At 35.6% G+C, this 14,365-nt stretch overlaps 1 protein-coding gene across 3 annotated transcripts in view; it reads right to left on the bottom strand.

Moving 5' to 3' along the window:
• IFT88 (intraflagellar transport 88) overlaps window positions 1-14,365 on the bottom strand; it is a 68,486-nt gene that overhangs the window by 9,697 nt on the left and 44,424 nt on the right. For 2 of the 3 annotated variants that reach the window (XM_067562847.1, XM_067562846.1), the window contains exons 21-24: window positions 13,028-13,080; window positions 11,803-11,868; window positions 10,300-10,406; window positions 5,273-5,333 (exon numbers count right to left, since the gene is read on the bottom strand). In XM_067562847.1, coding sequence (XP_067418948.1) covers window positions 5,273-5,333; window positions 10,300-10,406; window positions 11,803-11,868; window positions 13,028-13,080 — 287 coding nt within the window. Of the gene's footprint in view, window positions 1-1,477; window positions 1,529-5,272; window positions 5,334-10,299; window positions 10,407-11,802; window positions 11,869-13,027; window positions 13,081-14,365 lie in introns of all 3 variants that reach the window. The other variant, XM_067562845.1, reaches the window with a different exon arrangement.

Genomic DNA, 14,365 nt, shown 5'->3' with positions numbered 1-14,365 from the left:
ATAATTCTAAAATCAACTGTCCTGTCTTCCAAAGTTTTACTTCCATAAGTGAGATGTCCACCTTCCAGAAGTTAGCTAGATTCTAGCAAATGAAATCCCTAACTGTTCACAACTCCACCCACTCCTTTTTTTCAACATCCAGTGAGAGTTGATTCCATCCCAAACCAACAATGCTCTTCCCAATTAGCAATGACTCCACCCATTCTTCTTCCTTTCTGGACTTCTAGACTTCCACCCCGCCTTTTGTTTCTTAATAGACATAAAAAGACCCATTTTGTTTTCATCACTTCCCTTTTAATTATTCAGAATAAAGCTTTTACTCACAGATTGAAATTAGATCTTTATTTCAAAACTTTCAAATGAATGCTATATTTAAATAAATGTTTTAGAGTGACACACAAGCTCAGAAAAGGAAAGCTTTCCAAAAAACTCTGCTGGGTTACATAGGTGCTGGAATGAGGGACCTAGGGGTGCTACTGCACCTCTGGCTTGAAGTGGTTTCCATCATATACAGGATTTACAGTTTGGTTCAATTGCTCTCAGCACCTCCACTATAAAAATTGTTCCAGCACCACTGATGGGGTGGTTATTTTTCTGGAAAAAACTGAGTAAAGACCTTAGGACTTCAGTGCTAATGGGGTGCATATCCACTAGCAAAACATAAAAAATAATGACTGTAAGATGGAATAAGCATGGCCACAAAATTCATAAAATGATGTAGAACACTTTTTTGCATCTTCTATATAAGCAATACAACACAAAGTACGTATTCACTTCTCATGGATTTTTTCAATCTTAAAAACATCATATTTAGTAAACTACTGGAGTAGTCAAACCTATAAATTAATCCTATAAGTTTCTCCTCAAGCAAAACTTCCATATCCTTGGTGGTTCTCAACATAGATTGAGAGGAAAAGTTGTTCCTACCTATCATTGGGGTAATCTTTTGCCCTCAGTGTGTATTAACCTTAGTAAGGAATGCAGGACTTGGCCATCAGTGGGTAGCAATTAATAATTTTGCTCACTGTGAGTTTTATAATACAATTGGTAAGTAGTGAAAACTTCTGTCACAAAATTTTACATCTTACAGTTCTCTTCGCACATAACACTTTTATATTTTTTACACTCTGTATATGTGTAATTTGGCCAATTCCATGGAATTTAATCTTGCAATGTAGACTGTAGGATCTTGAGACCCCACACTGAACAGAAGAATTTCAATGCAGGAGCTGGCTCTTAATGCATTTTAGCACAACTATGCTTACTTTACAGAGGTGAGATTTCTCGTCTATATTTGACAGAAAACCTGGTTTGCTTTAATAGGCATTCCCCACTTGTGGGTTATGGAGATGACAGCAAATTTCACCAAAATGGCCACTGATTGTCTGTCTATCTAGTCAAGGAAAAAGCTGTAAAATTAAATTAAAATGTATGTTAAAAATGCATAGCACTTGATTAGAGAATAATTTACACAGACCTTTTAGCACTTCTGAGAAAGGACTGCACTTATTTTCAGGAGAGAAGACAGCTGCAGAAATTGGAGGAAAGATGGAGATCATGCAAAGAAAGAGTCAAAAGAAACCAAAAGCAGGACAAGTTCACAAACCTATTATAACCATTGGGTTGACAGAAGGAATATAGAAAGAAAGAAAAATATAAAGATAATGTTAAGACAAAGGATGACAATGGAAACTCTATGGAAGCAAGGATTTTCTGTAGAGGTTTTATCCGCTAATAGTATAAATTCTAAGTAAGATTATTTGTGTAATTATTGGAAAGACTAAGCAAGCACTTGCAGTAAAGAACCACTGTCAACATTTCTCAGACAGCAAATAAGTTCTGCCTATGTTACTCTGGGAACAGTACAAATAGTAATAAAAGCAATTTATCATTTAATTTTAAAATAAGACGTTACTGCCCATCATGAAAACTGTATTTGTTCTATGCCGTCATTTAATTATTTATTCAACAATGGAACATACAGTGAAGAGCCAAACCAGCTCTCTGTGTCAATGACTACCTTCCAGTGAAGGTAAAGTCACTTTAATCTCCAAAGGAGCAATTTGTCGTTCTCTACTAAAAAGCCATTAGTATCACTGTAATCTGTATCACTGTCATCACTGTAATTAGTCTAGCAGAGCCATTCACACTGTACTGATTTTGGGTCCATCCAAAATGTCAATAGACCATAAGCGCATAAAAGCGGCCATGCTGGGTCTGACCAATGGTCCACCTAGCTCAGCAGCCTGTCTCCAATAGTGGCCAATACCAGGTGCTTCAGAGGGAATGAATAGAACAGGTATCATCAAGTGATCCATCCTGTCAGCCATTCCCAATCTCTGGCAAACAGCAATCCCTGCTTATCCTGACTAATAGCCATTGATGGACCTATCCTCCATGAACTTATCTAGTTCTTTTTTTAACTCCATTATAATCTTGGCCTTCACAACTTCCTCTGGCAAGAAGTTCCACAGGTTGACTGCGTTTTGTGAAGAAATACTTCCTTTTGTTTGTTTTAAACCTGTTGCCTATTAATTTCATTTGGTGACTCCTAGGTTTTGTGTTATGAGAAGAGTAAATAACACTTCCTTATTTACTTTCTCCACACCAGTTATGATTTTATAGACCTCTATAATACAATAGAATATTGATTGAAGGGATGCTTTTCTTTACTTTGGCTTAAAGAACCAAAAAGAAAAAACCTTTAAAAGGATTTGAGTACAAAAAGCAGGTTAAGCTATTTTATTAATTTGATTTAAAAATTGTATTTAATCACCAAAAGCAAGTAAACTTGGAATTATGGCTACTACTCTCTTCATCTCCCCTGCTTCTTCTCTGAATCTCTGTGCATAATGGTTAATGGGATTTATGTGAACATAGAGATGGATAATACACTGTGTCCTGGTGCTTATTACTGTGCACAAAATAATATGCTAATCCTCCTGGGGCTTCCTAGCAGAAAGGGTCACACACAAGAAAATGAAGAATTAACCTCTCATCTGCTAGTAGCTGTTAGACTATTTTTCGTTTTCAGGTGAGAGGTTATCATTAGCCTAACTCTAGAGGAATAGTTCAAAAAAATGGGAGGTTGTTATGGAAAAAATCAGTGCACCAATTACATACCCAACAAAATAAACTGAGGACAAATAGATACTTAGATATTTGGTTATCATTTATTCCTGCCTAGACAAAGTAGATTCCCACTAGCACATTTAACCAATTTTTTTGTAAATTAACTTTTGATCAACATGCCTGGTCTGTTAAATATGTGATCAGAGATTTCACTTGCCTTTATAAAATCACAAAAAGACATGTCATGGATGTTGTAATATGCTTACTCAGTAATATCATAACACCTTGTTAAACAGAGATCTGATAACTCTATTCCTATATAATGTCCCTACACAAGAGCTCACTGTTATGATTATTGCTTTGTTATTGATATTTACATGGCATAGATCTGTAAACCTGTTAAAACTTACTAAATAAATAAAAAAAAACATTAAAAATAAATAAATCCTATGCTTTTGTCTGACCTTTGCAATACACAAAACAAGGATAAGGATAGAGTGGCAATCCTAACTCTGATTTTCCTATAAGCAATGTTGTTGTAGCTGTGTTGATCTCATGATATTAGCGAGAGTAGGTGGGTGAGGTAGAATTTTTTATTGAACCAACTTCTGTTTGTCAGACACAAGCTTTTGAGCTTACACAGAAGAGCTCCATGTACGTTCGAGAGCTTGTCTCTTTTACCGAAAGAAGTTGGTCCAATAAAAGATATTACCTAAGCCACCTTGTGTCTCTGTTTTTCCTAGCTATTTAGGTCATACACTAAATTTTACAGTAAGGATATTTAATAAATGTGCACATATTTATGCATAATATGTAATGTTCACTCACACACTTTCAACTGCACTTTAAAAGCTACTGAGGGTTATTGTACATTCTGACAATGGTGCAGATTGCTAGAAGAGCAAATTGAACTAAAAAGAGTGAACATGTAAAACAAAACCAGTTGCAAAAGCTGGCAATTTTTATGTGGAAGAATGATTAGTACAGAAAAATCTTGTATAAGTAGTTCTATTTTGAAATAGTGAAAGGTTTTGGCATTGCTATATCCAGCTGCAAAGGTTCTAATTACTCTACAAATATTTTTGTACTTGTTAGTCAGCAGCTTAGTTAAATTTATACCACATCAGTCAAATTGTACAGATTTACAGCTGATATTTCGCTGGTCGTAAGTTAGAGATGTGGGAAGAACAATTACTACACAAGCAATTCCTCCAATATCACTGAATACATCATTTCTATTGTTTTAGTACTATTTCACACATCAGTATATCTGAGGCACAGATCATGCATTAAATACTTCCTTTTTACATGATATCAGAGGTGAAATGAAGTGTCTTAAATAAAGTACATAGTGGCCTAAAGTTCTTATAATAGTGAATCAGGATGCTTCACCAACCCAAAATGTATTTTAAATGCACCTCTTTGTGTCCTTTGCACTTTGGGTGATGGTAGGTGATGGTTTCCTTCAGTCCTTCCCCCCTCGTGTGGGAAAGGTCTGGAGAGTCAGGGAGAAGGCAAGCAGAGCAGCTTTTCAATCCCAAGTAAATCAAGGGATGCAATCAATCCCAATTCAATCCCATGTAATTCAATCAATTCAATTCAATCCCATGTAAATCAAGATGGTTATGCTGAACTGTAAATCTGTCTGAATTCTGTTCCAGTATTGTTGATTATTTCACTCCTCCTTCAGGGAACCAGTTCTGAGTTTTAGGATTGTGAGGAAGTGTCTGCAGGTCATGTCCAAAATCTTCCCAATTAAAAACCATTCACAGAAGCATTTTACAAACCTATTCTTATAGCTATTTTTTCTCTTTCTGTGGACACTTCACAGTGACTCTTTAAAATAAGTGGTGTTCATCCAAAATTTAACATTCAAAGAGTGTTCATTTAAACTATTATGCATAGGTCACAAATTTATTCTTAGGAAAACTGAGAGACCTCTATGTGCAATATAAATCCCAAAACAAAACAAAAAAGCTACTATGTTAGTGGGGATTTTACAGAGCAAAATATAATATTCAGGATATTAAGACCAAAGGAGGTAAAAATGTGAGTGAAGTTTGAAAATAATATTTATGCATTACTCAATATGTACTTGTGTAAATATAAAAGGGTTTACAACACTTTAAGAAAAACTCTTCTCTTTTAGAACTTTGACAGCTCTAACACTTAAGCAAAGTTATGAATTCCAAGTACTTACCCCCGCCAGCACTCCCTTCTCTGCGGCTACGTGCACTGCCATCTCTGCCAGACTTAACACGCTAGAGCAACAGTGAAACATGTTTGAAGGAACAAGCACAAAAGCCCTATTTAGCATAATTATATTAGATATAATTGCTGAAGCTCAAAATTCAATTTACTGCTATAAAAGCAGAAAACATTAAATTAGACAAATTACAGCAATATTATTTTATTGTGTAACTAAAATCTTATTTCTGCAGTACAAAAAGTCGCATTAAAACAGTATTAAATACAATGTTTACATGGAACTAATAAAGTTCAAACAAAAAATTTCAATAAAATCTGTTCTTTCAGATAACATTTATATAAGAAAGATATATAAAAATACCTTACATGAAGCTTTCGTTAGTACAGCTGAAAAAATACTCAAGATATCCCCTTCTACACAAGTTCAAAGTAATACTTGCCCACTAACATCTTGTAAATCCAAGAAGTGTTTTATTATTGTAAAGATTCAAGTGGGGAGGAGGAAAATTTTAAAAAAATTTACCCTATAGGTCTTAAATTTCTAATATTTGGCACAGCACGGTATGTCAGGAAAAAAAGGTAATTTAATTTGTTGTTGAGTGTTAGATTTTAACATGAAGGCAATGGTAAATACTATAAAACTATGTTTAAAAAGTCAACTGTCTTGGAATGAGGAAAGGACCACAAACACCTTGCAGCTGTGTTATTTTTAGGATTATTTAAAAATATTACTGCTATTTTGTCTGAGCAATACTTCTGTAGTGCACGATTGACTGGGCTTCTCATTTCGAAATCCCAATATTCAGATGCATATATCTTGTCAATTACAGAAAATATACATCTCAATATGGTGCTTTTTGATGGACAGTTGCAAAGATTTGATGTTTAGAGCCTCCATCTGTTAGTTGTTGGGGTTTTTTTGGGGGTTTTTTAAAAAAAATCTATCTATCTAAATTCAGTGTATAAAATTAAAAGCCTTTTAAAAAAGAAATGTGTGGACTATATAGGCCTTAGCTGAAAACCTAGAACGTGTGAGATAAAATTACTTTTCTAAGCAATTTATTTTAATATTAGTTGAAAATGTTTAGCTGGATGGAGATTCAGTAATAACAAATTAATTGAGGTTCTTTAAGGCCTTAACCTATTAGGACCTGATCCTGGAAACATGATGCACATATTTATCTTTAAAGCATGAAGCATAAATTCCAATGGAGTAATTCCTTTGAACTCAATGGGACTACACACATGAAGTTAAGCATCTGCATGATGGTTTGCAGGATTGGGGCCTTAGCCATCATTTATGCTATAAATATAACAGTGTCTGTGGATTTTTTACTACCTCCACCATAATCAATCTTCTCAAAGTGCCCTAAAGATGTAAGTAAATTCATATCTATTTTACTTTCAAATATTTATTTCCCTCATGAAATTTTTGCAAACTAATGTTATGCAAAGGATCTACTTTTACTTTGTGCCTGGTTTTTATTATTTGATTTTAATTTATCTAGATCTCCAGTTAATGGCTGCGTCATGTATAACTGAAAACAAAAATGTTCTCAAAAAATTGTGGAGACTGAGTAACTGCAAAATGATCCTAACAGCCTCTAAATGATATGTACAGTACTGTAAAACATACAAAGTGCGGGCACATGCCGTCCAACTTCATTACCTACAGCACTGTGTAAAGTTCTAGAGTGTTTCAAACTTAAGGGCAAATTTAAAAGAAAAAACTGAAAATGAAGGAAGTGGGTCTAATGTGGAATAAGTAGGTTTTATGTACTGGCATTTCTTTTGTGAAAATCCAAGATCAAATTCTCTAATTGGTCACAAGTGTAAATGTGACATCCTTCTTCCATGTGGATGACAGAATTCCTTTTGGCACAACTGGCAGCCTCTGGTCAAGAGAGGCCTAGGACTGGAAAAGCAGAAATATGTCGCATATTAGAATTGAGACGCACTGTGAGAAAAATCATATGGTGTCAATACATATTATCCCTGATTCATGTCATAGCTTGTCACACCCTCATTTTCAGTCATTAAATTCACTTTGAGAAATAAATATGCAGTGCTACTACTTGCATATGAACCAGTGCCAATAAGGTTTTGTGAATTTGTATACTAGTATCAGTGTAAGTGCATCTCTTTTAAATGAAATACGAGTAAAATCTTAATGTAGTAAGGAATATTCAGGTAAATATTCACCAGGGGAAAAATTTCTGCAGGGAATGAGACCAACCCCACAGATGTTCACAGGTATTTGGCTGGAGAACTTTAATGGCTTGTCCACACTTGGAAATTTACCAAAATAGCTATTCTAGAATAGTTATTTTAATATAAGCCCCTGTGTGGACACTCGTATTAAAAAATAAGAGTGGCCACATAGGAGTTTTCCAGACTAGCTATTTTGGTAAATTTCCAAGTGTAGACAAGCCCTTAGTAAGAAGTAGTGAAAAGCAGGGCATGTTACACAAGTATTTAATTATCTATTTACTACTTGGCACAGCAGTAAAGAGATCATGGCTTGAAATATTGAGGAAGGGAAACTGTGTTTAAATTGCTGTTGGAAATTGAGAGCAATAACTGAACTGTGCATTTCTTTGCAGATTGAAATCAGTGTCTAGCAGGGAAACAAAGGGTGAGTTTTGTCATTTCTGAACTACATAACTTTGAGGAAGGCATATGGGACTTATGGAGAAGCTGCCTCCTGATGGACTAGATATAGAACAGGTAGGAGCAAAAGTGCCTGGTAATTTAAACCTTTTCAAACCATGTGATAGAAATGAGACATCAAGATAAAAAATGGTGGAGAACCTAAAGCGAAAATTCAAAGAGAGAATTGCAGATCTGCAGCTCATCAGCAAATACTGGTTTTGAAATTCTGTTATAAAAGGGAAAAATATTAACTTACTCTAGAGATATGGCGCTCAACTCTAATAGTTGGAGAGGCACAAATGAATCACAGTGAGATACACTTATTTTGCATTGCAATGCTGGTGTTGACAGATCATGTACTGTATGCACTGTCGTGATGAACATAACAGTCTAGTCATCTGCAAATTAGCCTCTCTAAGTTATGGTTAAATTACCATACCAGTATAAAATGATTGTATTAGAGTTTGTGCTTCTATATACTTATCTTGTGATTAAATGGAGATATAGTATTCAGCAGCTAGTCCCTGGACTTTCAGTGATTAATGTATCAAGTGAAAGTTGCATTGAAATATCATATTTTTAACATTACTGATGCATTATTATAATCTTAAACAACTAAGTTAAACAATCTAATTGTTTAAATATTTTCACTAGTAGTTTAATGCACGTAAGTAGAAAGTGTTCAAAAATATCCAGAAAACTCAGGTTCACATTATCAAGTAAAGATGTTAAAAAAAAACAAAAAAAAACCCCCAACAAACAAAACCCCAAACACCCAACCAAACAAAAAAGGTATTTGCATTAAAAAGTGAGTATTTTTTTAAAAAAGGAAAAAAGTGCTTTTTTTATGTTTCTTATATTTGCAGGCCTATGTTGCATAATTAAAAACTCAGGAAAAAGTAGTGCTGGTATTGCATGCAAGTGAGTAATTACCTCTCCAACCCTGGGGACCTCCGTCCCCCCAATTAAGAATTAATCCAGTTTCTATACACATTTATTCTCTGACCTTTCCTGAGTAGAGATTGCCGGTTATTTCATGTTGTGGCAAAGAGAGTGTGTTTGTAACATGTACTATTATCCACTAGAGATAAAGCAGAAACAATTTAACTTATTTCAATGAGAACCTCTTGGAGCTGTGCTCTGAAAAGGTAATGTTTTATCTGCTTAGCTGTTTAGTTACTAATGTCATTGTAGTGGGCTGGCAGCACCACCAAAGTTAAGGCTGAGCCTTGTTTACTGTTCAGCAGTCAATTTTTCTAAGTGCACTACATTCCACGTGCTTTGGGAAATTGTCTTCAAAACTGGTATGTTGCAACAAGGGCTGGGGCAGGGTTTTTGGTGCAAATATGGGGTCATTTGAAGAAGGATTTCCCAATCACCATTAGGAGCTTCTTTACGTTTTCAACATGCTGTGAAATATATGTATCTAGTGAGATTATCTTGAATACTGGTATGCCACCAACAGGGGCCAGGGAATATTTCTTGAGGGTAAATTTGGAGTCATTTAGTCAAGAGGTTCCTCTGATACAGCCAGCCCTCTCCCCCAATAAGGAACTAACTTCAGTATTCAAATTGCTCTAAAATCCATGTGCATAATATGTTGTCCTAAAAACTGGTATTTCATGATTGGGTCTGATGTAGACTTCGGGGCAAGGAGAGAATACACATTGAGATGACTGGGTCAGTTCACACCATTTAAGAGCTGTTGTCAGGCAGTATTAATCTCCATGGGGTGATTGGATTCATCTGAGAACATCCCCTTGAGATGAATGAGTCACTTCATATTTTTGCAATCCTCCTATGTCGCAGAGGGTTGTGCAGAAGCCCTTCTCCCTATGCTAATCCCAAAAGTGGAGTACAGACTTTGGGACTCTCCTTCTATCATCTTTGCTACCACCATATGGTAGGGATAGATGTTTTCTTCACAGGCTTATATTTACCACCTTCCTACGTGCCCTTGATGCTCCAGCCCTACTTGGGGGCATGAAGCTGGCAGCTGAGCGACAGTGAGGTGTTCCCAGAAAGCCGCCTTGTGCCCTCCAGTCATGCCCCCTTCACTACCACCATTTCTTCAAAAACCAAGCAAAATTCACTGCCCAAAATCTTCATTAAGGCAGACTGGTTAAGGTTGACTAGCTGTGCCTCCTGCCCTTCCAGAATGCACCTATACTGAAACATCTGAAAACCAAGGAATCCTAGAGTTAAGGCAAAACAAACTTAAACCTCTGTAAACCAGGAAGTGAAGGTACACTCTAGCTAGGCTAAAATACTCTAGCACACACTATTTTACCTTTTATTGTGCTAAGCAGTGAAGTTACATAATGAAAATGAAAACAAATCCACTTTCACAGAGGAAAACAAACATACCTGTTCCCTTATTTCTTTTAATTTTTCCACTCTCTTGAGCTTCGTTATATATTCTTGAACTTCTTTCAGCCCCATATCTGTGCAGAGACGAACTAAGAACCGTAGACCTAATTGTACATTAAAAATATATTTAGAAGAGGACTTGAAAGCAGAGGAAAACATAAGTGTGTTCAACCTAATAAAACTGAATTTACAGAGTAGCAGCATGGTCTACTGGATACAGCACAGGACGAATGATCCAGGGCCCCTGCTTTCTAATGCCAGCAACTCAGATTGGAATTTTATGCAAGCAATTATAATTCTTCTGTCATTCACTGTAGAATGGCTAATAACGTCTGAGATGTTGTGAAAGTTAATTACTTAGTGTCCATGAAATGCTTTGAAAATAAAAAGCATTATACAAGTGCTAAACTCTTATTGAGAAACCATTCCCCAATAGCATTTTATTGAAAATAAGTTATCAGTACTAAATGATCTGAAAAGAATGGGTACTAGCATAGTAATGTTTTCTAATGGCTCAAGTTTTGAGTCAGCACTTCATATGCATGGTGGGTGGCCTTTTAGCTCCTGCAGAAACAGCTAAACTCATATTATATAAAGGATTAATATCAATCTGTAGAGTTTAAAAATTATTATGAAGGCTAAATGTGGTTATGGTAGTCTACACTACGGAGGCTATACCAGCATAGCTATGCCAGCATAGCCCCATAGTGTAGAAGCAGCATACACCGACAGAAGGGGTTTTTCTGTCACTGTAGGAACACTCTGAACAAAGCCCTCTTCCATCCACACAGCTGCATCTACACTGGGGATTTGGTCAGCACAGCTATGCCAGTCAGGGGTGTGGGTTTTTTTCATGCTGACACAACTTTTCAGTGTAGACCAGGTCTATATGATAAAATAGGAAGAACTACGGGAAGAGAGAACTCCTTTGAGCCACAATCCCCAATTTGGAAAACAGCTGCCACTGTTTCTATGTGCACAGCAACATGGAATGACACCTATTTAAATACCACGCTAAACTATCAATAACCAGTAACCAGAAGAAAACCTCAACAACTAGTTAAAAAGTGATGTAACAACAGCTGATGAAGCACAGGGAGATGAGAGAACTTCTGACACATTGCCTTTACAAATTAACAGAACAGTGGAATGATGAACTACCTTCCTGGCAGTTGTGTACTGCATCCCTAGTATTATGGATTGGTGCTGGATTAGCTATAATCTTCAAACTAGCTATAAAACTACAAGAGGGTAGAGGGAAGGAAGTCGTTAAGTAAGTTTATTTTCATCTTCTTTCCTCAATACTGCCCTCAATACTTTAGTCAAGCCCTAAAGCTGTCACAAGGAATGTGCAAAATTAGTATTGGGAAAGAAGGTAGGCTGTAAGAATATTTTCTATTTTTAAAATACTTACATAATATGGATTACTAATAGATATATTCAATATAGTGTAAAGTTTCCTTTACCTTAAAAGTTGCACCACTCAGTGAAACAACTTACATTCAACATTCTCTGGAAATTTTCTGTGAATATCCTTATATGTATCTAGAGCTTTTTGGTAGTTACCTGCAAATAAAATAAACACACACAATGGCACACAACCAGACCAGAAACTGACGCGACTTGGCATCCCCCAGCTTTTTTCAGTTGCTTTATTTTTAAGAGTGCATGCTTTAATAATCCTAGATCACAAATGATACAGTGAAATTTGGCATTCTTCAATTATTACCTATTTAATATTATTACGTATTATTAATAATTAAGACTGGTCTTGAACATTTAAAAAAATCCATTAAAAAAATGTTGGGTTAGGCTCGAATTATATTGGAATGTGCTGGCAGGATATACTGGGGATTTTGCCAGCATATCCAAAGGAACATAATGGTAGCCAAGCTGTCTTGCTTCTCTGATGGGAAAGCTGTTCTATGCTGGTTTTTGGATCGGTGCTGACTTTATCTCTCAATTCACATAGTCACCCAGCTTCTACTCTCCCATCCCATAGAATTAGGTAACTGGGCAAACAGCATAAGAAAATCTGCAAATTTGCTATTGGGTTCTTCTCTGTAAGGCTCTGAAGGAACAAGGAAAAGAGTGGGAACAATGGGACAGCATGAAAGAAAAGTATTGCTTATTAAACGTCTTAATTGTGTTTTGGTGCTAAACAAAACAAAGAAGAAGATGCAGTCTGTGTCCCAGGGTGGTTATGATCAATAGCAGATTCAGACTGTAGAATCCCAGTTACAAAAAACAACAGATGAGAGCTCAGTCTTGAAGAGGCAGTGTGTATTCTGTTTGTACAATTTACATTTTCAATTAGAAATTGTATCCACTACAGAAATTGTAAATATGGTCTGTACTGCTGAGCAACTCTGGAAAGTTCCTACTTGGCTATTGTTACATCACATGGTGCTCTGACATAAATAAAATCTAATATGACTATTTACACTAGTTTGGCCTGTTCTCTTTACTTGTATATGACCGTTCCACTCATAAGTATAAATCAGTACAAATATGAGTAACTAAATCCAAGACTTGAAGGAAGGTCATGCTTTGTTATATAGAAAATTCACAAAGCAAAAGCATGCTATTGGCTAAGGAGATTTTAGAACCAGGAACTCATAGAGCAAATGTACAAAAGATCAGTAAATACAAATTCAAAACATGTAAAGTAAAAAAACCAAACCAATTATAAAATAAAAATCACAGAACAGGAAGGGATACTTACCACTTCTTCTGTAACAACTAGCAACCATCAACTGCCATTTCACTTGTGTTGGTCTGCATATAAATAAATTAAAACATTCAGTATACCAGCAAATAATGAAATAGAAAAATTGTTCTGTGAAATTCAAAGTATTGGTGTGGATCCACTATTAAACCAGCCTCACAAAATTCTAATTTTCGGCTCACTCAGGGTGAATTTTTTCTAGGAAGGTCACATAACCTAATAGGTTTTTTTCCTTATTAGCCAGTTAAAAAATAATAAAGATAAAGCTATGTGTGGGCTGTTAAATTTCCATGTCAATTCTACAAGACTGAAAAAAATCACATGTGGAAAGCTCTTTGGATTGTATAGTCCTGTCTGACAATATGTCCTAGAAGATATTGCATACTAACAATTTGTAGGGAGGCTTCTCTAGTGAAAATCTAGCATTTTTCTTGCTGTACTGTTCATCCATTATTTATTTATTTTATTTTTTATTCAACCACAGCTCAAGCCAATTTGACCTCCAAACAATCTCTGTTTGTTTGCAGTCTAGTGCTCTGCAAAGTACTCTTACGAAAGACACAGGGTCTGCTTCATATTTCTCATTTGCAGCACGTGTGTGCCTACTGTAGACAGCAATGGAATTCAAGTGAGCACCCAACATCTCCATTATAATAAAAATTATTAGGCAGCTTGGTATGAAAATCCTACCTTTTTAGGGCACAGAATTAAGCTTCACAACTCCCACTACTGTTTGAATTGCACATGTTGCTAAATTTGCCCCTGCAAGCTTCTCAAAAGCACAATTTCTCAATTCATTTAAAAATATATCTTAAAATGCAAATTAAAGGAGGTTATTTAAATAAAAAATTAGTGAATGATTGGAATTAACATTCCACTGAAACAGAAGTGAGAGGTAGGGATTGGGGTTGAGGCAAAGCTTCATTTAAATATCATTTTATTTACAATCAGCAGAAAAACGGCTGCTACATTACTGTGGTCTATTTTCAGGATTAACAACTTGCAAATAGCACGAACAAGTTTTAGCACAAAGCAAGTTCCCAAATATTTATATTCTGTTAGCTACAATTAACAACTCCTTCCCTTGGAAAATGAATTCTCACAAATAATGTAATTACACACAATAATCAAGAATTTCATATGCTAATAATTCACAGATACTTTACAATCCATATACAATGCACAAAGTTTTATGCATAGCGTGGTTAGAACATGAGGCCTTAAATGTTTAGGTCTGCACCAGAAGAAGATTATGAAATCAGTATGATTTTTTTCTAATTTCAGCTGTGTTCTTTCCAGTGTTTTAAAATGGCCTGAGTGCCAACATATGTGATC

The sequence above is a fragment of the Emydura macquarii genome, unplaced genomic scaffold (genome assembly GCF_026122565.2).
Source record: "Emydura macquarii macquarii isolate MOO-44397 ecotype Brisbane River unplaced genomic scaffold, CSIRO-AGI_Emac_v2 contig_2473, whole genome shotgun sequence".
NCBI classification, from domain to species: Eukaryota; Metazoa; Chordata; order Testudines; family Chelidae; genus Emydura; species Emydura macquarii.
Note: the sequence above shows the minus strand (reverse complement) of the source record. Positions and strands in the feature narration are given on the sequence as shown.